The sequence below is a fragment of the Dermacentor albipictus genome, chromosome 1 (genome assembly GCF_038994185.2).
Source record: "Dermacentor albipictus isolate Rhodes 1998 colony chromosome 1, USDA_Dalb.pri_finalv2, whole genome shotgun sequence".
Classification (NCBI taxonomy): Eukaryota; Metazoa; Arthropoda; class Arachnida; order Ixodida; family Ixodidae; genus Dermacentor; species Dermacentor albipictus.
Window position 1 is genome coordinate 224780034 of NC_091821.1, and position 23483 is coordinate 224803516.

The 23483-nt window shown below is 42.5% G+C and overlaps 1 protein-coding gene across 6 annotated transcripts in view; it reads left to right on the forward strand.

The window, feature by feature from the left end:
• The window catches only part of Obsc (Obscurin), a 203647-nt gene that overhangs the window by 96135 nt on the left and 84029 nt on the right, over window positions 1-23483 (forward strand). For 2 of the 6 annotated variants that reach the window (XM_065444448.1, XM_065444451.1), the window contains exons 11-28: window positions 287-424; window positions 1576-1741; window positions 1870-2085; window positions 4478-4594; window positions 5852-6088; window positions 6465-6630; window positions 6784-6959; window positions 12718-12814; window positions 13147-13325; window positions 15585-15714; window positions 15812-15987; window positions 17008-17113; window positions 17222-17397; window positions 17620-17725; window positions 20403-20581; window positions 20664-20772; window positions 22733-22911; window positions 23032-23137. In XM_065444448.1, the coding sequence (XP_065300520.1) occupies window positions 287-424; window positions 1576-1741; window positions 1870-2085; window positions 4478-4594; window positions 5852-6088; window positions 6465-6630; window positions 6784-6959; window positions 12718-12814; window positions 13147-13325; window positions 15585-15714; window positions 15812-15987; window positions 17008-17113; window positions 17222-17397; window positions 17620-17725; window positions 20403-20581; window positions 20664-20772; window positions 22733-22911; window positions 23032-23137 (2759 nt within the window). The remainder of the gene's footprint in view (window positions 1-286; window positions 425-1575; window positions 1742-1869; window positions 2086-4477; window positions 4595-5851; window positions 6089-6464; window positions 6631-6783; window positions 6960-12717; window positions 12815-13146; window positions 13326-15584; window positions 15715-15811; window positions 15988-17007; window positions 17114-17221; window positions 17398-17619; window positions 17726-20402; window positions 20582-20663; window positions 20773-22732; window positions 22912-23031; window positions 23138-23483) is intronic. The other 4 variants (XM_065444449.1, XM_065444450.1, XM_065444453.2 and 1 more) reach the window with 4 other exon arrangements.

Here is a 23483-nt window from a genome sequence, read left to right on the forward strand (position 1 = left end):
ATTAAAGACAGATAAATATTTCTAAAACGCCATACATTTCCATTTTATACTCTCTAGCAAGGTAGTGAACATTTCTGCGAAACAGTCATTGTGCGAAGGTCTCTGTCATAGAACACGGTCATAAGTCTCTGTCGTCACGTCAGAACAAAGAGCAATGTACAAAACAGCCACATGTTTCTCTGTTCACAGCTGTAGACATAGTACCGATGAAAACGCAGAGTATGCAGACTACTGGGGCGTTTCGCAAATTTCTAGCGCCAACCATGTTTATTGTGTTTCGGTACAGGGCTGGTTTGATGTTACCGACGCAAAAAACCGTGAACAGCTACGTTATCTCTTCCTCTTCAAAGGAAGGTTGTGCATAACTGAGGTGAAGAAAATTAGAGCCAACCGAAATATCTACCTCGTCAAGAATGTGATCAAGGTGAGGACGCGCTCTGAGAGACACTGGCGTTCCGTCCGTCCACTGTAAGAGCCCTCCCTAGATCACATGTGCAAAAATGAACTACCACCTGCACTCTCCCACCGTCTCCTAGATTACAGAAGGCTTGCGGGTTCTAGAGTTTTGATGTCACATGGGAAGGCTGGGTGTGCATTAATTTCAGCAGGCTATCGTGGGTGGAGCGTGGCGTCTTTTCTCGAAAGCGCGTTTTCAACGGACACCGGCCTTCCTAGATGACGTCAGAGTAGCGACGCGCAGGCCGTCTGTTAGCTGCAGGAGACGCTGATCTACCCTCCTCAGTGTCGTGATCACCTCCAATTCAACGAGCTAAGCGAGGTCGTTTGACCTCTGCATGTGAAAAGAGATCTGGCATGCTAACTATAGTTTGCCCTGTAGCGCTCGCCGTTGCACTTGACCTAACACGTTTACTCCGTGAAAACTTGTACTCCGGAATTATTTTGAATGGGGAGCAACCATGAAAGATTGTCCGTTGATACGTTTTTGAGTGTCTGGCTTTATCTTGACCACACTAGTGCACATTGCTCGATTTCGGCAGTACATTGTGCAGGCGTCTTCGCATGCTCAGCAATGCAGTGATGTTTGGTTTTGGTCCATAATAACTGCACGCTTTGTATTCAGCTCGTGCTGCATGCGACAAAAAGCTGTGTATTTTGGCCAGATTGTAGAAGTTTCTCGTTTATGGTGCCCGAGTCAGTGATTCTATAATATAGTAAGGCTAATTATAATAATTCGTGTACTGATAGGCACAAATCAACTCAAAAATTGAGTAATCAGCTCCATGAAAGAAAAGATTTAGCCATTATAGCCACATCAATGCTACGTAATCATCTGCTACCAAAGAATAACCTTCAGCTTTGAAAAACTTAACTGGCTGAATTTTACTTACGATTACGACTCTCACAGAGGAATAACTGATGCATAGCTAGCTGTCGCAGTGTTTTTGTATTCAGTGAGTTTATCAGGTATCGCTTTTCCATTCAAGCAGTGGGGCCACTTGTTTGATGAAAAGCCTCCTTTCTATAGCACAATGCACATTTCTCAGTTCCTTTAGAATAGCGTGCGAATCAATGACGTGGCCTGCAAAATGCTGATATAATTTCCCTTCCTTATAGACTTCGGAGTCAGAAATAGTCGATGATGGCGAAGATGACACAACGCTCAAGGTCTTGCAAAAAGATTCTTCTGGTCAGGATGTACCAATCACTCTCCGAGCGAAAGACATCGAACAGAAAAAGGAATGGGCTCGGGAGTTGCAGGCTTCCAGGGTTGCAAGCGAAGGTAGGTTTTTTGTTTTCTACGTCAGCGCGCTCGTCTCACACGGCCGTAAATTGCCGTAGCGACAAATAGCGTTCGTAAGCGAAGGGCGGAGAGCAGCTTGGCTACAACCAAGGGTGTTCCTAACGCAGTTATTGAAGAAATGCAAGTGGACGACACGTCCGAACGCCAGCAGGAAAAGAGCAGCTACAGCCGAACGACTTCACTGTCCGAGTCCACGGCGGTACCTGTGAGCCCCGAACCTGCGTCGTCTTCTATGCCACGGGTTGAGCTCTTTGAAGCCAGCAAGGAAGCCACGAGTGCTGCCACTCAAAGCATCCGATCCGGCTCGGTCACTTCGATTGACGGTGCGTACATGAATGCTTATCCGACTCCGGAGCTTGCTAGAGTAATGCATATAAATTAGGCGTGCCCGACCAATGTTACTACTTTTTCAACGCGAAAGCGTGCAGATTCTATAGTTCTTTGCCATGCTCTCGTTCTAGCTATTCGCTATGCAACTTCGAAGTAAGAAAGTAAGCGATACGTAAGTTTATGGGGATAAGCATGGGCCTCATTTTAAAGCATATGCGGAGGTACGTTACGTTACATCCCATGCCGTACGTCGTACATCGTTCGTATAATGTACATAACACGTCCCGCTCCCCCCCCCCCCCCCCGAAAAGTGGAAAGGAAACATCTAAAGTGCTTTCAAGAGGCTGCAATAGCGAAGCAAACATGTACCGCGCAAAAATGTTTAATGAGACAAAATATTCAGGAACACAGCTGCTTAAAAATATGGGGTTTTAGGTGCCAAAACCGCGATCTCATTATGAGGCACGCCGTGGTGAGGGACTCTGGAAATTTGGACCACCTGGCGTTCTATAACGTGCAGCTAAATCTAAGTACACTGACGTTCTCGCATTTCGCCCCCTTTGAAATGCGGCCGCCGTGGCCGGGATTCGATCACGCGACCTCGTGCTTATCAGCCCAACACCATAGCCACTAAAGCAACCACGGCGACAGCTACTTGTCACATATTAACACGTTGTTTTGGAATCCACACATCGCGGGTAACCGTTGCTTGAAATCAGTATTTTTTTATAATGTTCACCACTAAAGTATGTTGCGGATGTGCCAGAAATAGGCTGTGAGCATGTGTGCAAGCGTGATGTTGAGCACTTTCAGCGTGCCATAGACGCTTTTCAAGCAACTAGTGCATGACGTATACAGCGTCACGTTCAAAGTGCAACAGTGTTCTCTCAGCGTATTTGAAAGTATTGTGGCGTTTCCTCGATATTGATGGATGCGAAAAGAATCAATAAGCTGTGTAGCAAAAATGTCTGTGTCCGTGTAGAAACATACCGTCACATATACGAATAATTCTCACTGCATGAAATGCTTGTAGCAAGCATTATTGCTCATTACGGTGAAACTGCCTACAATTTTGCAGTAAGCTTTGTAGTTTTCCTCCAGCTCTTCTTTCTTTGAAGAACTGTTTCATCAACCATTATACAACTTCAATTTATTCTTCCTGCACTGCTAGCCCGACAGCACATGCTAGTTTTATTTTGTAAGTTGAAATATCGCGTCCTTGTAAGATATTTACAGCAGATGCTTCTGATGGGCACTTTGTCACTATGGTTCGGCTCATTTAGATAGGCACCTTTAAATTACACACTGTTTCAAATTGTCATGGTCATACAGCAATAACTATATACAGCCGCGGAATTTAAGCGCAATTTTTTAAGCGCAATTTAAGGCTAGACGTGGAATAAGAGATTCAACACAGCAAAAAGTAGTCACGTTTATCGTCACGTCAATCATGTCTTTATTAGTTATGTTTTTTTCCTGCTTTCTCACTGATGGTCACCTTCTTCAGAGCGTAATAATGACCTAAGTTGAACTGCATATTAGTTATCTTTATTTTCTATCCTCACTCGCTGTTTGATACCAGTACTCTTTGTTTTCGTATCAGGTCACGCTCATATGCCGACCTCTTGGTAGATGTTTGGGAGAAGTACATGCAATAGAACGTTTAAAAAATTCTGCCGACACTCGTTTCAGACCTTTAGAAGATATCGCGTTTTTTTAAACGCTCAGAAACACTTAGAGAACGATCTGCACTTTTTATTTCCTTTTTCTTAAAGGTCAGCTGAAGCACTTTTAAAAGAAGTGAACTTTCAGTTAATTCTTAACGTTTTTCACCTCCTGAATACGAAAATCATAGTTTAACAGGCCAGAAGTCACCGCTATACTCGCTTTATGAGCAAAAACAAGCCGCAGCGTCTGTGGGAGACGCCGCGCGTCGGTTGACGGGCTCTGGTGGCGAAGACGATCGTGACGTCATCTTAGGTGTCGGCGGGGTGCATGATTCGAATAGAGCGCTCACGTGACCCCTGTATTTTTTTTTTAGTTATGCTGTGGCAGCCTTCGAAACCACCGTAACTCTTCCAATTCTAAAACTTCTTCAGTTTCCCTTTAAGCAGCTAAGCGCCAGTCAATCTACAAGGTGGCGCAAACTATCTATCTTTTACCACCTTACTACAATGACAGCACACTTCACAACAAACACTCTGCTTTACTTGAACCATTGACGGTTATATTTAGCTATGTTGCAGCACGTATTGAGCTGTTAAACTTTTGTTCTTGAAATAAAAGTCATCAGGCATTGCCGAAGGTATCTATTTGAGTAGCTGCCTTCGCCAAGTGTTAGCTTAATGCATTGAAATGTACTTCTGGTGTTCTGGTGCTTTTCAGAAATTCAATCTCTGAATTCTTTTGCTGAAGACGAATCTGTTTATTTAACAGCATCCAAGAAGGATGCCACAGGGAAGCCGCAGTTCCGCAAGGCTCTTCGCGGCCTCACCTGCTCACGTTAGTTTCCTTTTTATTCTTTTTTGTAGCCATTTTGTGTCGCGTATGTTCGCGAATTCCTCTCTGCGTTTGGCTTTTCTTGATGTGCCAATAATAACACTAGGAGGCGGCGTTTATAAGTCTATGTATATTATTGAATATTAATCCGTTTCCACAGCCTGAGTCATCTCCGCTGGCACTACTAAGTAACTGTATCAGCAAAGTTCTAATTCAATATTGCATGCTTTGAAGACTATGTACACTTAAATTTGTCCACGCTTTCTTAACTGCCTCATTTGTTATCAACGCCTCCTTCTCAATAGGTTTGCTTCCAAACAAACGCGTAACTTGTTTTTTTAATGCAGTAACCTTTAATTGGAGCATCACAATTATGACGGAACTAACAAAGTACTGTAAAAAACAGGTGTATAATTTTTTTTTTTTACCTCATATACCTACAGTTTACAAGATTATGCTTTGTCCTGTAATGAGCTTGGATCGGTGCTTGCTAAGACTAAGTCTGAAAACATTAGTAATGACTTAAATGCGCGCTGCGTATTTCACTATAACGCAGCTATTTCCTTGCTCCCCACTTCCTTGTCCCCATCTACTCGCTATTTCTGTGCTTTCGTAATACGAAACATGCTCAGTGAGACTCGCTGCAGCACAAGCGGCGCACGACATCTCGGCCAACCACGCGCAAAAATGCTGAGCATTTTTTCTTGTCTTTTTTTTACTTTCCTTCCTAATTCATCTTCAAGCAGCCTGTGAAAATGCTCCGCCCAATATTTCAGCGCTGCCTCTCATGATTGGTATTGCAATAGCGCCATCTTAACGCAATGCACAAGACGAAAGGCGACAAACAACTTAAACGTTGGAACTATCAAACTGGAGTTTATCAGAGCCTCTTTAACTTAAACATAAGATGGCGTGAAAGGAGCACCACTTCTTCCTTTGCATCTGTCTTCCAAACGCATTGCAAAACATCTGCAGAATGTTGCGTCCGCTCTTATTATCTACTCTGACAACATTCACTCTGTGAGGCTTTATATACAAGCCCAGTAGACATCTTATTCTGACAGTAGCCAGATATTTAAGTATTATGGTTGACACAGGGAAGAACTTCAAGCATCATCTCGCATTTAAATGCTGCATGTTACACACCTCTTTCTCATTTGCATTATGCAGCTGACCGTTACGAGCTTTATATGCCAATTAATCTACTCTACAATCCACATTGGTGCCTAACTGTACTTCTATTGCGCTACTTTTTCACAGAAAATGACAACACCTTTTTGGAGTGTGAGGTGTCTTCCCCAGAAACAGCTAAGGTGCACTGGCTAAAAGACAACGTTCCTCTGAAAAAATCGGCCCGTGTTCAAACAAGTGAAGAAGATGGGAAGTACAAGCTTCATATCAACGACGCCTCCACTGAAGACTCTGGAATGTACACCATTATTGCGTCCAACTACGAAGGAACAACTTCGTGCAGCGCACCGCTCTACGTGAAACCAGGTGACAGAACCTGTTTTCTCAAGCATTTGACAGGTCTTTTCCTTTTTCTTAATTTTTTAAATACAAGAACACACCTTTATACAGATATGTGATATACCCAAAGGGAGACTCGCGTTTTACTACGCTTTCAGCGATCCACTGATGAGCTTACAAGCTTTGTGAGCTTAAGCTGGCAAGCTTATGAGCTAACTTGACATATCGTGCGTTGCTATGCCACCTTAACGGGGTTATGAAAGATATGTACAAAAGAGGTGAAGGTTACATTTGTGATTATCTCCCGCATGTTGATTGCGCTGGCGTTTGATGTGTTTGGTTCTTAGCTTTGGCGAGCTAGAAATTACGATTGGTCACATTACTGTTCCCTTTTCTCTTTCAGCGCATAGCGTTTCCAAGCCTGACTCGAGGCCTACGAGCCCTGGAGGGACCGTACTTCCCCATGCGCCAGTGTTTAAGGTCAAGATGAAGGACACAGAGCTATTGGAAGGCACATCAGTTCGCTTTGAGCTCGTGGTACGAGGCTGCCCAGAACCGGAAGTAACATTGTAAGCTACCACACCAAGTTCACTGTAAAAATAACGTTGTTTAGTCGTTTTTAGTGCTAAAACATAGGAACCTCGGTAACAATTATTAGGTTGGATAAGATATTTTATTACGTAAAGGTGTCATATAAATACCTGTGTGCTGTTACTTGTCAGCTACAAGGATGGAAAGAAACTGCGAGAAGACGACCGCGTGAAGGTGCTGTTTGAAAGCAAGGAAGTTTTAGAGCTCGTCATCGACCATATTTCTTTTGAAGACATGGGGAAGTACACGTGCGTGGCTGTGAACTCTGAAGGCAAAGATGAGTCGTCAGGAAGGATCACGGTTACAAGTGAGTAGAGTTCTGTACTTGCACGCCCCCAGCGAGTGCGCTGCAAAAAGTTAATGAATACGCGATGGGATTGTAGTACTTTGAAATCGATCATTCTCTGCATCCCCCCCTTCATAAACGTCATACCGTTGTCTTGTTGGACGTAGCTCAGTGACATTGGTTGCGTTTGAGTAATTCCGTGACAAACGTACTAGAGGTGGCCCTCGGCCATCAACAATATTCATGAAAAAATTGCGGCTTTTAACAGTATTTCAAGAATGGCATATCCACAGTATTTAACCCAAATAAGGTTATTTCACTGCGTAAACGCCACTTTAATTTCGCACTGGAAGGCAATATAATATGTTAGCTCCACTTCGCAATGTTACTTCAAAACGAAAACGGTTAAATTGTATGCTAGCCAGGCTGTAGAAAATAAACAATATATGTATTGGCAGTAGCCTGAACTCGATCATAAGTAGCCTTGCACGATCATAAGTAGCCTTGCACGATCATAAGTCCACCCGAATATAAGTATTCGGGTGGACTTATGATCGTGCAAATGCGGTGCTTTCTTATGTCGTATGTCGGGGTCATTTGTACCAGTCAGTGGATGCGGAGTATTAAGAGTATTAGTTGGGCAGCACAATGCCGCTGGTTAAAGTGCGTTCCCTGACCTTCTTCTCGTGTTTGGTTTGAAAAGTGTTTTAGTAAACATTACAGGACCTCACTGCCTAGAAAACATGTATCACTGTAGCGTTCTGATTATGTACCTGCTGCATTCTTTGTTCACTATTTTATACAGCAGGTTAGGTTTGGTATAAGCAGGAGTAGATCAGGAAGTTTCTTGTTCAAATAACTGTGTAAAATACCATAATATTAGACGCATATGCACATTAATGAATGCTGTATTGCGAGACACGTAAGGCGGCAAATTATGAGCCAGAATGAAAGAATGATAATTAAAGCTTGTTGAGTCTATTCCACAATTATAACGAACGTACAACTGTAAAGTACAACAAAATGAAATAAACTGTTAGCCAGAAGAAAACGATCGTTAAGTGCTGTCAAACTGCTGAATAGAGTGATACATGTTATCTGCAAGGAGTGTCAAACGGATATTTGAGTTAACATATAATGATAGTGGTGCCTTCCAGGTCTTGTTGATGACGGCTGCATACGGGTGGTGGGACTGTGTATCAAGTTTACAGCTCAAAAAAATTACACTAGGTTTTTGTTCTGGCTAGCTTAAGGCGAGATTCCAAAGACGAAATGTTATTAATTCCTATAAATTCACTAGGAGAATCATGATGGCAATAACGATTATGTATAAATGCAACTGCAAGTCTTCAAATTTTTTCAGGTTCTTCAATGCCGGTTTTGCCTGCTTGTCGTGCTGCAACGTGGAACTTAACAGTTCCATAATAAAAGCAATACTCCGCAAATTATTTCTGTGCTTTCATGACAAGCCAGGTTTCGAGATAATATAATACAAATACTAGCTGAGCGTATCTCAACCGCCAAGCTAGAACGCGGCTAGGCATGTACAGAGTGCTCACACGGGACCGTATCGGTTCAACCAAGCACCCGCTCCGATACCAAATCGGCCAAATAAAAAGCACAGATGCGCCTCCTGACGCTTCTGGCATTTAACAGGAAGCTGAATGTCCTCCATGATAACATTTCGTTATACATGATGCAAAAACGAGTAATCGACGCTGCACCGCTGTGAATTGAGAAAACTTTGAATGGAGCAGTCCGTAAGAGTGTCGGTTTAAACGCTGCATTCGGCAAACATATTTACGAAAGTCTAGTGTCGATCAGCATTGGAAGCAGTTTTCGATGCTGATAAATAAATACCTAAATTGGCGTTTAGCACACTTATCTTTTGCAGTACAGGAAACAAACAAAACGCATTTGCATAATTATGAACTTAACGTTACAGCGCAAACACCTAAGATGATCCACAAAAAAGAAAGGCACGACACACACTGGCGCTTACAAGCTTTGTGAACTTAAGCTGGCAAGCTTAAGCTCACAAAGCTTGTAAGCTCATCAGTGAATCACTGAAAGCGTAGTAAAACGCGAGTCTCTCTATTTGCATCAACAAACATGACAGTTACGCGCCGTAGATACGAATGTGTCAATGTGCGTCTGCTATAAACATATGTAATGTTCTCTGAAACAAGAGAAACTATGGTGAAAACATACTAACAGTCCGTTTAACTTGATGAGAAGGAGCTAGATACCATCACATTCACGACACCGTCGCGATCAGCTGAGTATCCCCCCCCCACCCCCCTCCCTGCAACAGGTAGGAACATAAATAAGTTTGATACGAATGTGTTATCAGGATACAAAAGATGTCCTCAATTTAGCTGTTTCTGTTTTCGTAGAACTTCTTGAGCACATTCCATACTGTGAAGTGAAATTCATAAAACTTCACTCGAATACGTTGGACATCTACGCCAACTTGATGAAGAAGATGTATGGAGACAAACTTCTTGTGGCACATTATCATGTGTGTGTCGTAAAAAAGGTGGTCTAACTGTGCGAGAAGGGTGCACAATAGGAAACACACGAACAAGGTTAGCTCTACCAAGCTGCGTTTTGCGCTGTAATACGCAAAGTTTGACAGCCAACATCGCCAATTACATGACTCACATTCATGTCTGACTGGTGTGTATATTTTTGCCACTAAGGTGTGTGACCCATCTCTGGTAAATGTAACCGCGATGGTCGTCGTGTCGTAATAACCACAGTAATGGTGGTCTTCGTGGTGGTGTCTAAGTTGTACCGCCAGCAGTGCTATAATTGGCTACTTCGTACACAGATTTCTAACATCTATTTCAATGTCACGTGTTTACTTGCCACTACCTCGCCGGGATGATTCAGTGGCGTTCTGCTGCTGAGTGCGCACTGCTGGTTAGATTCGTGACTTCGGCGGCCGCATTCTGGCGGTGGCAAATGCAACGTTAGTGCACCGTGCTCATGATCCAAGCTAAAAAAATCTCAGAGATGTCGACATTCTTCCTGAGGACATTATTCCCGAGCCCCCTCTCCTCCCCATACCCGCATTACTTCGTCTCTCATAGCTCACAGGTTGCTTTGTAAAGCTAAAACTCGCAACCTAATTTACCTGTAAAAATTGCGAGCTAGGCAGCGACTTCACATGGAAGCAAAGCGACTATTGCCCTTTTTCATGCGAATTCGTAATGCTTCTTTGGCCGCACACGCACAAAAAAAGCAAGAAATTGGCATACCTAGTCAAGTTTTCTGAAAATTAATATTTATACTTGCACATCAAGCGAAAACTTGTGGAAATTATTGCTACAATTCGTTCTTACTTCAGATTACGTTCTAAGAAGAACGCGAATATCGCTAGGGATGTATGATATCGCATTCGTTCACCCGTGTGGATTAGAGTGATATCGTTACATTCGATGCCTCATTAAAGTAGCCGTCAATCAACAAAGGGGCAAGCAATAAAAGTGTCACTAAGCGCGTAGAGCTATATAACGGATGAGGGGAGGAAGGACGGAGGAGCCAAAAGAAGTCCTACTACTCATGCACAAAACATTTCCATAAATTACTCCCCCGAGCTGTATGTTAACTTTTGAGCTGCTCAACTTCCAAATGAAAGTTCCCAGCTAATTTCGGCAGTTGCGATGCAATTAACATTATAGAGTGCTCAGTCAATTAGCAAATAAGTATGCACCCACTTGATAAGACAAACATAGGGAGCGCTGGATAAATTTGACATTCGCACATTAGACTAATACTTACTTCTTACAGTTCTTACAGTTCTCCCACGCTCCCAGTTCCCTAGAACACTATATTTTCCCCTGTACAGTCATATTTTTTTAAACAAATTCGTGCGCCAGACGGTTATACCATGTGACCTGTAAGCGCATTCTAAGGCTTAAAGCGAACATGGTAACCGTGGATATTCGGAGAAAACGAATTGAATGCAAGAGAAAGAAGAAGACATTAACTGAAGGAGAACAAACCGACCTAGGGTGGTTTTTACTGTTCACAGTGCATGAATGTCAATTTGTATATTTCCTTATTTTCACGGTAGTTTATCACAATTTTTATGATACAGATGCGGGCAGTGGTGCTTCCACTTTATTAATTTTAGCATGAATTAATAATGGCAGCAATAGAAACGACAGTAACTGTCGCAGTTCATTTGATGAAGCCCCACTGTTGCCACATGGCGACCTTATGTCCAGTCAACACCCTTACGTTGACGGGTTTTATTTGCTTTCACTTCTATTGAATGTATCTTCCCTGCTTTAATTAAGTCCTATATGTTTTAATATAGCATAAATGCAAAACATTTATGTTTTCTTCTGTTATAACGATTGTCAACGCTCTCGCGCACGTGTACCCATTGCTTCTGTTTTGGCAAGCGAATTTAATCAAATGCTGGCATGGCGTTTCTTATCATTACACACTCTCATATTTTTCTCCTCTTTCTCTAAACAGCAATGCTAATCGGCCAGAACGGTCGCAAGTAAGGCCGAAGCTTGCATGCATTAATTGATGAAAACAGAGGAAGCCACGAAAACCAGGTTACAATTTTCTTGTTTGTCCCTTTATCGAAAATTAGCTAAATGTATCATTCGGCTTAGTGTTACATTGAATTCACTTGCCGTGTAGTTATTTCACCAGGTTTAATAAATAAAAAAAATTACAAGAACATGAGCAGCCTGTTTGGTGGCCTTTTCTGTTGCTTCACTGCTATCGAAAGCCATATATGAGACACTAATCGTGCATAAAGTATGGTATGCAACTGGCTTACATAAAAGCGATGGGTTTATTAACCATATCTTTTTTTTTTATTCTATGAACCGCTTGAAAGCAACATTCTTGCTTACTAAATCATTTGTTTGTGAATTTTGCGCACGTTTGTACTAGAAAAATGGAGCGCAAGCAAAATCGACAACGACGAAGTCAACATCGGAAGGTGCTGTCCATGTCGGTGCACTTGGCTTCGTGACCATCACCGTCAGCCGCCGTGGTTCCTTAGTGGCTATGGTGTTGGGCTGCTAAGCACGAAGTCGCGGGATTGAATCCCGGCCGCGGTGGCCGTATTTCGATGGGGGCGAAATGCGAACACACCCGTGTACTTAGATTTAGGTGCACGTTAAAGAACCCTAGGTGGTCCAAATTTCCGGAGTTCACCCCTACGGAGTGCCTCATAATCAGATCGTGGTTTCGCACGTGAAACTCAATAATTAATTTTGATTAATTTTCATTAACTGTCACCGTCGTTTTTCCTTGTGCAACATCTTTCTACTACAAACATGCACCAACTAGCCCAACATCGTGTTCTATCGAGTTATACACGTGCTTAACTACATGAATTCACGCTTCATTTTCACCCCATTAAGTGCTCCGAAAACGCCTAATAGTAGATGAAGTAGGCGAAAGGGCCTTGCGGCAGCATTTTGTGCACAGGTCCTTGGCCTAAGCATTGCGGCACTAGTGTGAACGTCGGGCTTTTTGAAAACATGCGCTAATCTGAAACCGTCTGACAAAAACAAAAAAAGTAGATTTTAGATGAAGCTCAGCAGTAGTAATGTCTGCAATTTACTTACTAATGCGGTGTGAACTGCTTAAACTGCTAAAAAATACAGCTTCTGCGACGTTATTAATTAATTTAGAGTGTCTGTTGCCACACCGTGCAAATCCATAGGACTAGTGTGACTGTTCTTGATTTCCCAGGAAACTGCATTGTTCAAAACGTTGTGCATAATTTTGGCCTCCACAGAGGACAAGATATTATTCCAAGGGCTAACTGCAGATGATAGCACTGCTGAAGGATCAGGTCCCTTAACACCTCCACCGAAGTCACCCCTGTTTAGATGGTAAGGTGGATTCTTTGAACATGAAATTTTCAAAATCAACAGTGTGCGTAGTTGTATAGTATGTGTCATAACGCCCACAAAGCTCATTAAGCAATGCTAAGGTAAACAAGAAAGTTCCAGTAAAATTTGATTCATTTTGCCTTGATGCAGTGATTAGTGTCGGCAAAAATGTTTCAAAGAAATGTACATGCACCCTTAGCAGTAGAGTCATTCTATAATGCCTAACATTTCATAATGCGAATATGCGATATAATATCGTCCAGGATATTGCTCACAGTACATTGCTAATGACTCGGCTGCATTATCAGCTTCGGTTTTAATTATCATTCTAGGTTCAAGGATGGCCAAGAATTTGAAGCCAGTGAACGGTTTCAAGTCACATTTGATGATATCGAGGACACGCTATCCTTGGTCTTTCAACATGTCACGCCAGATGATGCTGGTCTCTACACGTGCGTTGCCAGCACATGCAGTGGGAAAATTTCCTGTAGTGCCGAACTAACAGTTCAAGGTTTGGCAGTTTTCATTCCCGAACTTGTAACTTCTAGGGCCTCCCAGTACTCGTGTTGCTTTCCTTTGTGATTAAAAATTATGTTCCCTTTCCTTGCTTATGCAATCGTAACGTGTAGAGCGGGTACCCTATTCGGCGCAGCAATTATTTTTGAGCAAGCGATTGCAACACAGAGTAGATCACTTAGTAAGCGAAGTACAACAAAATGCACTACATTCCCAGCCTGATCATGTCCGTTCTGTAGCCTTTCCGTATCTGTACGTCTCAACACTTGCTGTGAGCAGCCAACTGGCCCGTCCTTGTAAATAAAGTAGGTGTAAATAATCCGATCATTAGACATGTACTACGTTTAGTATTGTCATCTCACCATAACTTGTTTGTTCTTGCATTTCTGCACGTTTATCGTGCCTGTGCATGATTCTTGAGTGTGTATGAATTAACAAGACAACCTACAAAGGGTGCTTATTTTAAGCGTTGGGACTCGTCGCTAAACTATACTTTACAGCGCTTCTAGGCAGTTAATGTGGGCATAACTATAATAGAGTCACGGGTTATTATGCAATGCACTATTGTAAAACGTGCAACATGATTTCCTGGTATCTTAGTGCGACAAGTTACTCCTTTATGAATAACGTTTTAATTCAGAATCGCTCGTTTCTGTAAAGTATCTTTAAAATAAACACCCTACTTACGACGATCGATTCGGACAGTTGGCATGAAAATATGACTGCAGCAAATTTGTCTCACACAACACAAAAGATTGCACCAATGCTTTGTATGTTCACATGCTGTGCATATTCTATTCATGTGTGCATCGTTAGTTTTGCAACTGCATGATAATCATGTATGCTTGGAATCAAATGTCGTTCGTGTGTCGTATCTCGAACAAAGCAGGTGTTCTATCGGGGCCATTTAATTTTGTCGACAAACAGAATTTCGCTATAGTCCCATGTATTGAGTTTACATATGCTACCTATGTCTACATATTTAAAGGAACACAGAATTCTCTTTTACCCTTTTGTATTTTCATTCCAAGAAATATGGTAAAATATTTCCTAATTGATTAAACTCTAACCAACAAATCACTCTAATACTCCTTTCTTCACCAAAATTAAACCAAAAATTATTTCATTCTAGGACTTCCACCGAGGACCGACTAAAGGTACTCAGCTCGCAGTTTGCATATTCGAAATGTCATTTGATGGTCACTGCTATACCTTCCAAAGGCACTTCTTTTCATCTTTCTTTTTCTCTACGTTGGATTCGGATAGCGTTTGTACGAAAGGTTGTCCTTGCTTTTGAACAAAATAGAAATGATATGGTAGTAAAGGCTAGCAAACGCAGCATGGGGGAGGGGAGAAGGGGCTGCTTTTGATTTTTTTATTAAGAGAATAGTAAATATTACAGTACACACGATGTACTTAACTCTTAATGCTTTTAGTGACGGGCTCCGATAGAACGCCTGTTGTACCTGGAAGGCCAGATAACGATAGCCGACTTTCGAACGTAATCTCTGCTTCCACATCGCTGATTTTGTGCGAATGCGATTGAGTTCGAAGGCGTGGCTTGTGACTGGCTTTTCTCTAGGGTTGTGATGCCTATATGTCGAGCAATGTTCGTTGGTACCTGTAGTAACCATGGTAGTATAGATACACAATACATTTCCCGGTCACTGACGTAGCCCTTGGCAAAACGAATTAACTGAAACATGAAACTCTCACACTAACACACCCTGACAAATAGCTGCTTCTACGGAAATTCAAAGCAAAATAATGCAATCTACAGGCTTTCCTTATAACAGTCAAGCCATAAAAGCAATTTCTATTTTAGCTAAAACGCTGTGATCACTCAGTTCAATACGCAAGCTCATTTTCTACATGACACTATGTGTAAATGATAGATCCTGGGAAAAATGTCATGATTGAAAACAATAACAACGCCGGCAGCATTTCATGCCCAGTATTTGTCAACTAGCGCTAAGCTGTAATACTTTAACTTAATGTCAAAGAAAGATTGATGTTATTAGTTCATACTGCTTTCAATTCTTATTCGAGTATTCCTTATCCACATCTTCTAAATGCTAAATTTGAGACATAAAGACAGAATCTTCGCTGGCTGCATGATTTCCACGTAAGGGAGGCCTTTGCCATCACCAAGGAACAAGCGCTTTCATTTGAATTCTGAAGCACGTCCGGGCCTGCCCTGGATTCTGCTCTTTGCCCTTACGCGCCTAATTCTGCTTTTACTTTCTACATACAGGTGCTGTAATTAAAAAGGCTCCAGAAGCTCCAACAATAGCTGCTAGTCTATCAGATGTTGAAGTAAATGAGGGTGCCTCTGCAATGCTCGAACTCAAAGTGAAAGGATATCCGAGGCCGAAAGTAACGTGGTAAGATGTCTTGCACTCGGGGGCATGAAATACAAAAAAGAAACATTCTTGTGCTTATCAATCGCAGTTATTGATATGAAGCGCATATTACTCGCAGGAAGCACGAAGGAAAAGTGATCGAAGCAGGCGGTCGGTACCGATTTTTGTTTGAAGATGAAGAGTCAATGACTTTGGTCATAAAGAACACTAAAAAATCTGACGCTGGTATATACAGCGTTGTGGCTGAGAACGAATCCGGGACTGCCAACACTGAATGCAGACTGACTGTCAATTGTGAGTAGACAGCAGCTGTCTGCGGATTCGCAATCAATAGATATTTTTTTTTACTTCATGAGCTTATGTAATTAGTTGAAACGTAGTGATCGGAAACTAATGAAATACATCAACAGACAGACACTTCCGATATACAATATTACCAACCATTAAACACATACAGCAATACTGACCTTGATAAAGCCGATGTCTTGCATTTTTTGATATAATTATAAACCTCCTAAGTCTAATTTTCTATTTATTACCGGTTATCACACATGTGCAGAGGTTCACTGCTCATGCCCATTTTTAGTCACTATCTGGTGCTCTGACAGAGCTGCTGATAGTGCACGCTATCATGTCTGTTCAAATCCCTTGCCGCGTGCATAGTCTGGACTTCACGAAGTCGCGTAGTTTGCTCCGCGTACGCGAAATTTACGTTTGCACACTAATGAGTTAATCGTCCTTTGCGGACTCATTATCTCTGCTCATATTATAGAGGCTATATATCTGCAGAAGTTGGTAGAGCACACCATATTGCTCTACTTACCATGTGCCTCTAAATACGTGCTTGATTGCCGAGTTGCAAGAACAAAAAAGCAACTTGCTCTTTGTAGTGCTAGTCGCTTCTTATCATTTGAACCGAAAGCTAATTTGTTGAATGCAGCTCCACAATGGTGAACGTTACCTCATTCTATTCCTTCTTTCACTTCAGTTATTATCGTTAGTTCTCCCGTTCTTGACTGAAAAGTTAGGCTGACAGTACCACAAGAACAAGATTGTGCAAGCATCTTAGTTCTGTCTACTCACCAACAATTGGCCGGTGGGTATGCGACAGTAAGTTATAGAAAACTCAGATAAAAAGCAGCTGAAAGTCAACGTAGCTCCAAGAATTATTTCTCTTCTTGCATACTGAATCTCAGCAGCTTAACTAGTGCTGTGTTCAAATGTCTTCGAGGCACGAATTGCACCGCCTTTCTTAAGTTTGGTGATAAAGTTATTTCATTTTCGGTGTTCTCTGTTCTACGGGATTTTTTTCAGCGACTCCGACGTTTAAAAAGGAACTGAAAGACGTTTCTGTGATGACGGACGAGGTGTTGAAGCTTGACGTTGAAGTTCAAGGAGCTCCGACGCCTGATGTCAAATGGTAAGAAAACACGGAAAGGAGCGAGTTCAGTCGTGTCGCTTCATTAATTGAGAGAAATCGTGTCTCCGTGTTGAACTGCTTCCTTAACACGTTCCCGCTTCACCGCAGGTACAAAGATGGGCAAGCAATAGTTGAGGACGACCGTGTGAAGATTACGCAGCCAGCGGAAGACAAGCATGTGCTTATCATTGAACACACCAAAGTGGAGGATTCCGGCAATTACTCTTGCGTCATTAGCAACACAATGGGAACGCAAACAGGATTCTCAGCGGTTTCTGTGAACGGTATGTCGTGTTCACGCTACAAGTGGAAAGCCATCTTTCGTAAACTCGACGCAGAAATAATGTGCCAACTAAAGCGTAACCTTTCATAATAATAAGGCGTGCGGCCTTGATTGTTTCTTCGACTTTTCTATGCATATATATTTCTGCACTTCACAATGCTTTATCACAATTTCTGTCACACGAATTTGACAGCACAGCCTCTTTTCTTCTTGTCTTTTTCAGCGCCACCAAAATTTCTGCAGAAACTGAAGGACTATGAGGCATCTGAAACTGAGAATGTGACGTTCCGTGTGAAGATCTCCGGAAATCCTAAGCCAAACGTGTGCTGGTGAATATCCGCTTAGGCAGCGTCATCCTATAATGCTGCCTTTATTGTAATGAATTTAGTCACGGGAATTTAAACTGTACGTCAGCGCCTGCAAAGGCGCCGGCCACTATTTGTCACGTTAAGAAATACCAAGAGGCAGCTCCACAAGAAACATATGCTTCGTATTCGGAGCAACGCACACGATATTCCTTTGACATGAACTAACCCCACTACAGTATACAGTAGCAATAGAGAAAATGTTATAACTTTCTAAAATTATAAATTTGATTTTTGTGTTTGAATTCACCTTAGCTACGGTATAAAGTACACCACCCACGAGAATGAAGCCATTCTCGACAGGATAATACTGGCACTTGTATCAGAGGTGTCCTTCCCAGTTGACTGATTTCGTTTTATATACGCAGTCTCATCTCACTGCCCTCTCATTTTATGAAAAGAAAATACTGAAAATTGCGACAATCAAAGCACATATTTGCGGTGTTCAAGTGAAACACGCGTATGCGCAATGATAAGGTTTCCATGCGCGGAGAACATCGGTGACCTAACATGTTAGCCCAATCGCTGACTGAAGATTTCCCTCAACATTAACACTTGTTTTAAACACAGCCATAAGGTGTATTGTGTGTCAACGTAAAGCGTTTCTCGTACTTAGGTAGTTCGCACGCTAGAATGGCTCCTAAAAACTAGCGCCGGCCAACAGCGACGGCGAACGTAATATTGGCAGAGGCTGATATTTGATTCATGATATTACAGTCAATAAGAAGCTGTTTTATGGAAAACAAGTAGGGGCATCCAAATAGTAATTTTTAAAAGCGAATCGAATACGAAACGAATAGTTCCAGAAGCAAATAGAATTAAATATTGAGTACTCTCGAATAGTGTTCGAATAATCACCAACCATTTTCATAATTGACGTAAAGTTTCTGGCATGGCACTGCGCGTTACGAAGCGCTGTTTATTAAAAACGTATGGCAGAAACTATACTCGATGAATATCCTAGTCAATGCGAAGCGTTTCTCCTTTGGCTATGGCGCAAAGCCCGAACACACTGACGTCTTCTCGCCGGAAACACTCAATCGTGGACCGCCACATGTGCGGGCAGCGACACCCTGACGACGTACGATAGGAACCAGAGAGGGTCGCAGACGCTACATGCTACACTAAATTCGCCTTCGACAAAGTGCTTTTGAAAGCACGCGTCCGCGTCCGGCAAGTGACGGTCCCCTTGTCGGGTCCGCTCGGTCTCGTCGGCCTGCTCAACAGCCGTTCGCTTGGCGTGCCGCCGAGCGAACGAGATAAGGTGGAAAATAAAATAATGCGAGGCAACGTTCATCATCAAACCATGCAATAACCCTTCAACGTATAAGCAATATGACAGTCACCGGTTGCCTCGTCTAGCTTTCCCAAAATTTACAGCATTTTTCGTGCAAAATTGCCAACTAGAAAGTTGAGTCGCAAGTAGTTTGGAAATTAAGCGATCCCCAAAGAGAGAGACCCAGACCAACAGCCAAACAGGAAGGAAAAGCGAAAATTAACAAATATAACTGTTGTTCGTGAAAATATTTAGGGATCAACATCTTTTACTCAAAAAGGAAGTAGAGAAAACGCCGCCGGAAGTGGAGAACAATTCCGTGTGTTTGAAATGACGCTTCTACAGTTATCAGTCGAGCCACCTGAAGTAGCCACTTCTCTGCTGGGCTTATGTGGGTGTTTTTCTAACCTTCCGCGGTGGACGCAGTATGTCTAGAACCGCAGCGTCCTGCGCTTTACGCGGTTCTACGGGACTGGCGGTGACGCATAGTTACGTAACTTCCCAAACAACAATACAAGTCGGTTTTGGCCCTGAATTTGGAAGAGCAGTATATGAGGAATCCAGTATAACTGTGACTGTTCCGCAAATATGCATTTCTCTATAATTCTTCCAGAGCTAATTGAAGAAACGCTACTAGAAATCTTTATTTTACACGTTCACTTGTTTACTTGTTCTTGGCAGTGTTCTTCCTGCGCTTCTTTCCTGCGCGAGTCCATTTGATGTGGTTCCTGGTTTGCCTAGTAAAAGAGAGGTGTATCTCACAGCCGTACCTGTCAGATACACCTTATTTCACTTATCTTTTGCGTGTTTACGCATCTTTATGGTGAATGGCGGGCGTTATACACACTTGTACTAGTAAAGGTACTGTACCCCTCCCCCCGCTCATTTGCATAGAAAAGTTACCTTGGGTTGCCCTTCCCCCCTCCCACCCTACCCCCGAAAAGAAATCCTGGGTGCGTACCTGCCTCCAGAGATAAGAATGATCGCACTTTTGCTCCAATTTTTTCTTTGATAGCGCACAGATGACCTTTTATAATATTTGAAAACTATTCGTATTTTACGTATACTGACTATTCGATTCGAAAACCGATTCGGAAAGGACACTGGCCGATTCATTATTCGAAAGTTTAGAATATTCGCACACCCCTAGAAAAAAGTTGGGAGAATTCAGCCAAATTGGGACAAAGTTCACATGCTTTGTCAATAGAAAGCACGTTTGCACAAACAGAACTAATAACGCTTTGCTCATGCAACTGCATTCATATTCAGTGACCACTTCTTTTGTCCATTTTCCACACCGCAACCTTTCCACTCGTTGTCTCTGAGTGTTCTTAATGTCGTAAATGAATGCTTCTCTTTCCGCAGGAAAAAAGACGGTAAACCCTTAAAACCAGATGGGCATAGGTACCAGGCGCTGGAAGAAACAGAAAACGTCCACTGCCTGATCATCGATGACGTGCACAAAGAGGATGCAGCGCAGTACACTGTCGAAATCGCAAATGAGTACGGAGTTGTTAGTGACAGTGCAACTTTGACAATCACATGTGAGGAACCCAACGAGGCATTTTTCTAGCGCTTGCGACCAGTTTCTGTGTTTAAATGTTTGACACGCCCGTCTACTTTCAGGCAAGCCGAAATTCAAGAAACCACTTTCTGACGTCGAATGTTGCGAAGGAGAGACAAACATAAAAATCACTGTGGAAGTGGAAGGTGCGCCCACACCAAAGATGAAGTGGTAAGAGATTTGGCAACTCCCGTGTGTAACAGCTTATTCATTGATTTATTATTATGCTGTCTCTGTGCGAGCGAAAAGCTGCGCTTGTTGTCACATCACCGGTTGTCTAGCAAAGTGAACCCTAACAAACTGGCTATATTCACTGTTGTTGATGCACAACAATGAGCGAAAAAGGGAGAGCTCAGTACGTTCCATACTGCACTAATTCTTCTCACTAATTTATTTATTTATTTATTTATTTATTTATTTATTTATTTATTTATTTATCTATTTATTTATTTATTTTATCGTCCCAAAGCAAAAGCTATGAGAGACTTTGCAGTTAATCATTTCTGATCAATTTCAAACAGCTAGGGTTTTCTAACGTACACCGAAATCTCAGTCAGATCAAATAATTGGGTGCATTAATAACCAGAGCCCTTACCGACCGGGAGTTGGAAGCAGGTGCAGTTTCTAAGTGAAGGCCTCGTTTTTAGCAAGCTAATCAAAGAGGCCACTGTTTAAAAAACGTCCGAAGCAAATAAATTTTAGGCGACGAGCCCCCAATCCCGCATGAGCGGTGCTGTTTCTTATGGTCCAAAACCTGTCCCAAACAGGGGTAGTATGAAGTATGGAAGTCTATAAAGCCGTCCAAATGTGAATTATTGCGCAGACAAAGCGACTTGCAGGGTAACTAATGTTGCCTGAATAATTTCTGGGGTTTAACAAAGTTCGAAGACCCCACTATTCAACTCATTGCGATAGCGCGTCTAGAAACAGCCACAACGTTGTTCTGTAGTATATTCGTAGCCGAATTATGAATTCAAACGCAAAGTTATTCAAACGAAAGGTTGGCTCCATCGTGTAATTTTCGGCCGTGGCCGAGAGGTTCAGACGCAAGGCCCACACCCAGGCTATATTTGCCCACATGGGGAAGGTAACTCTATTGGTCCGATTCTGGGGCGCGTTGTTTTTTATTTTTCACCGAGACTCAGCTCACTCCCGTGTTTCACCCCGCATTACTCTCGATCACTGATCTTGTCACCGTGGCGATTTGGAATATTATACTAAAGCTCACGGTGCGCCACGTGTTTGGAAAGCGCCCAGGCTCCACTCTACTTCCTCGATTCCTCAGCGTGCAATGGGCCTATGTCTACGCTAACTTGACTACGGCCGCAGCAGCCAGGATTAAGACATTGTTTTTGTGCTCTGTGGCAGAACACTGCCGCGTTCTACATGGTTTAAGGTTGTTGCTATTACCCCAAAAATAAGCCTTTTCTTAAGCGCCCTAAATTTGGGCGATAATATTGTTTGGGGCTTAAGGTGTGTGGGGAGGGTATGTTAAATTTATAACTGGTGTACCTCATCGAGCTGAACTCCCAGAAGCAGCGGCAGCTGCGTCCTGCGATCCGCTTTTAGTCTTGTACTACAACAGAAAAGCTTATCACGGGCAGTACCGACAACGACGTCACAGCTTCTCTTGCATTAAAAACAACTTTCTTCTCCAGCAACATTAAAGATGAAGCACGAAATCATGGGCCTAGCAAGAATATGTTACGTTCCACAAGCATAGGTGGCTTTGTCGAAGAATGCGATGAGTAAGGTGTTTGCGCCGGCAGAATACGAGTGTTGTGACTGCAGGCCATATGTAGCGCCTACGATTGACAAAAATACTGCAAAAGGTTCACGCTTTCCTACGTCGCGTAGTCGCTCTGGACAATTCTTGCTAGGCGTTGACACCGGATGAGCACAAACACTTAACAAACGTCATCGTGACTTGTACCATGGCGTGGACTGCATCCCATAGCGTACGCGATCAAGCGCCGGTACTAACCGACGTCGAAAAGTATATACGACCATTGGTTCACAATATTTGCTATTAGGCATAGATTGTCCCCATGGCCGCGCGCTCTCTAAGTGCCCCTGTCCTCCTTCTGTAACAACGTCGGTAATTACTAAAGTATGTCATTTATACTTCTAGGTCACTCAATGACTCTATTATAGTCGAAGACAACAGCTTCAAGTTTCAATCCGTCGAGGAAAGTGGCAAGTACACACTGGTGATCAAGGAAGCCAAAGCTGACATGACTGGCGAACTGGTTTGCGAGGCCGAAAATGTAAAGGGCAAGGACAAGTGCTCTGGAAATTTCACCGTTAAATGTGAGCCAACATTAACATACTGACAGGAGTTTCTTTCCCTGATTGTTCCTAAACCTAATCCGTCTAACTTGCTCAAGCCACGCGAATATAAAACATAACGACTGACTTCTTCCTTTGCAGCGAAACCAAAGATTGTGAAAGGATTAGATGATATCGACGTCGAGGTTGGACAATCGGCAACATTTAGCGTCAAAGTAGTAAACGCGAAGGACTCCAAGGTAAAATGGTAAGCATAGTCCATTCTAGTCGCAATCACTGATTGTGCATGACGTTTCTTCACACGTAATGTCGTGGGAGACGATGTAAAAACTGTCATCGTGGATCAAGTAGGGAGTAACGCAAAGTGACATTCTAGCTGGAATGTGTGTATTTAAAGTCAAAAGCAATATAACGTATAATATTGTGAATCCTCATCGCAGCTCATGTTACTGAAACAGCCTCTGCAGTGGCCAGATGCGTACTTTTGTTCATGTTTATTCAGTGGTTAATAAACACATCATTTTTATACACTGAGAATGTGTATACGCAACGTCCATTTTATTTGTTTTGTTCACACCTTGTTATAAATGACG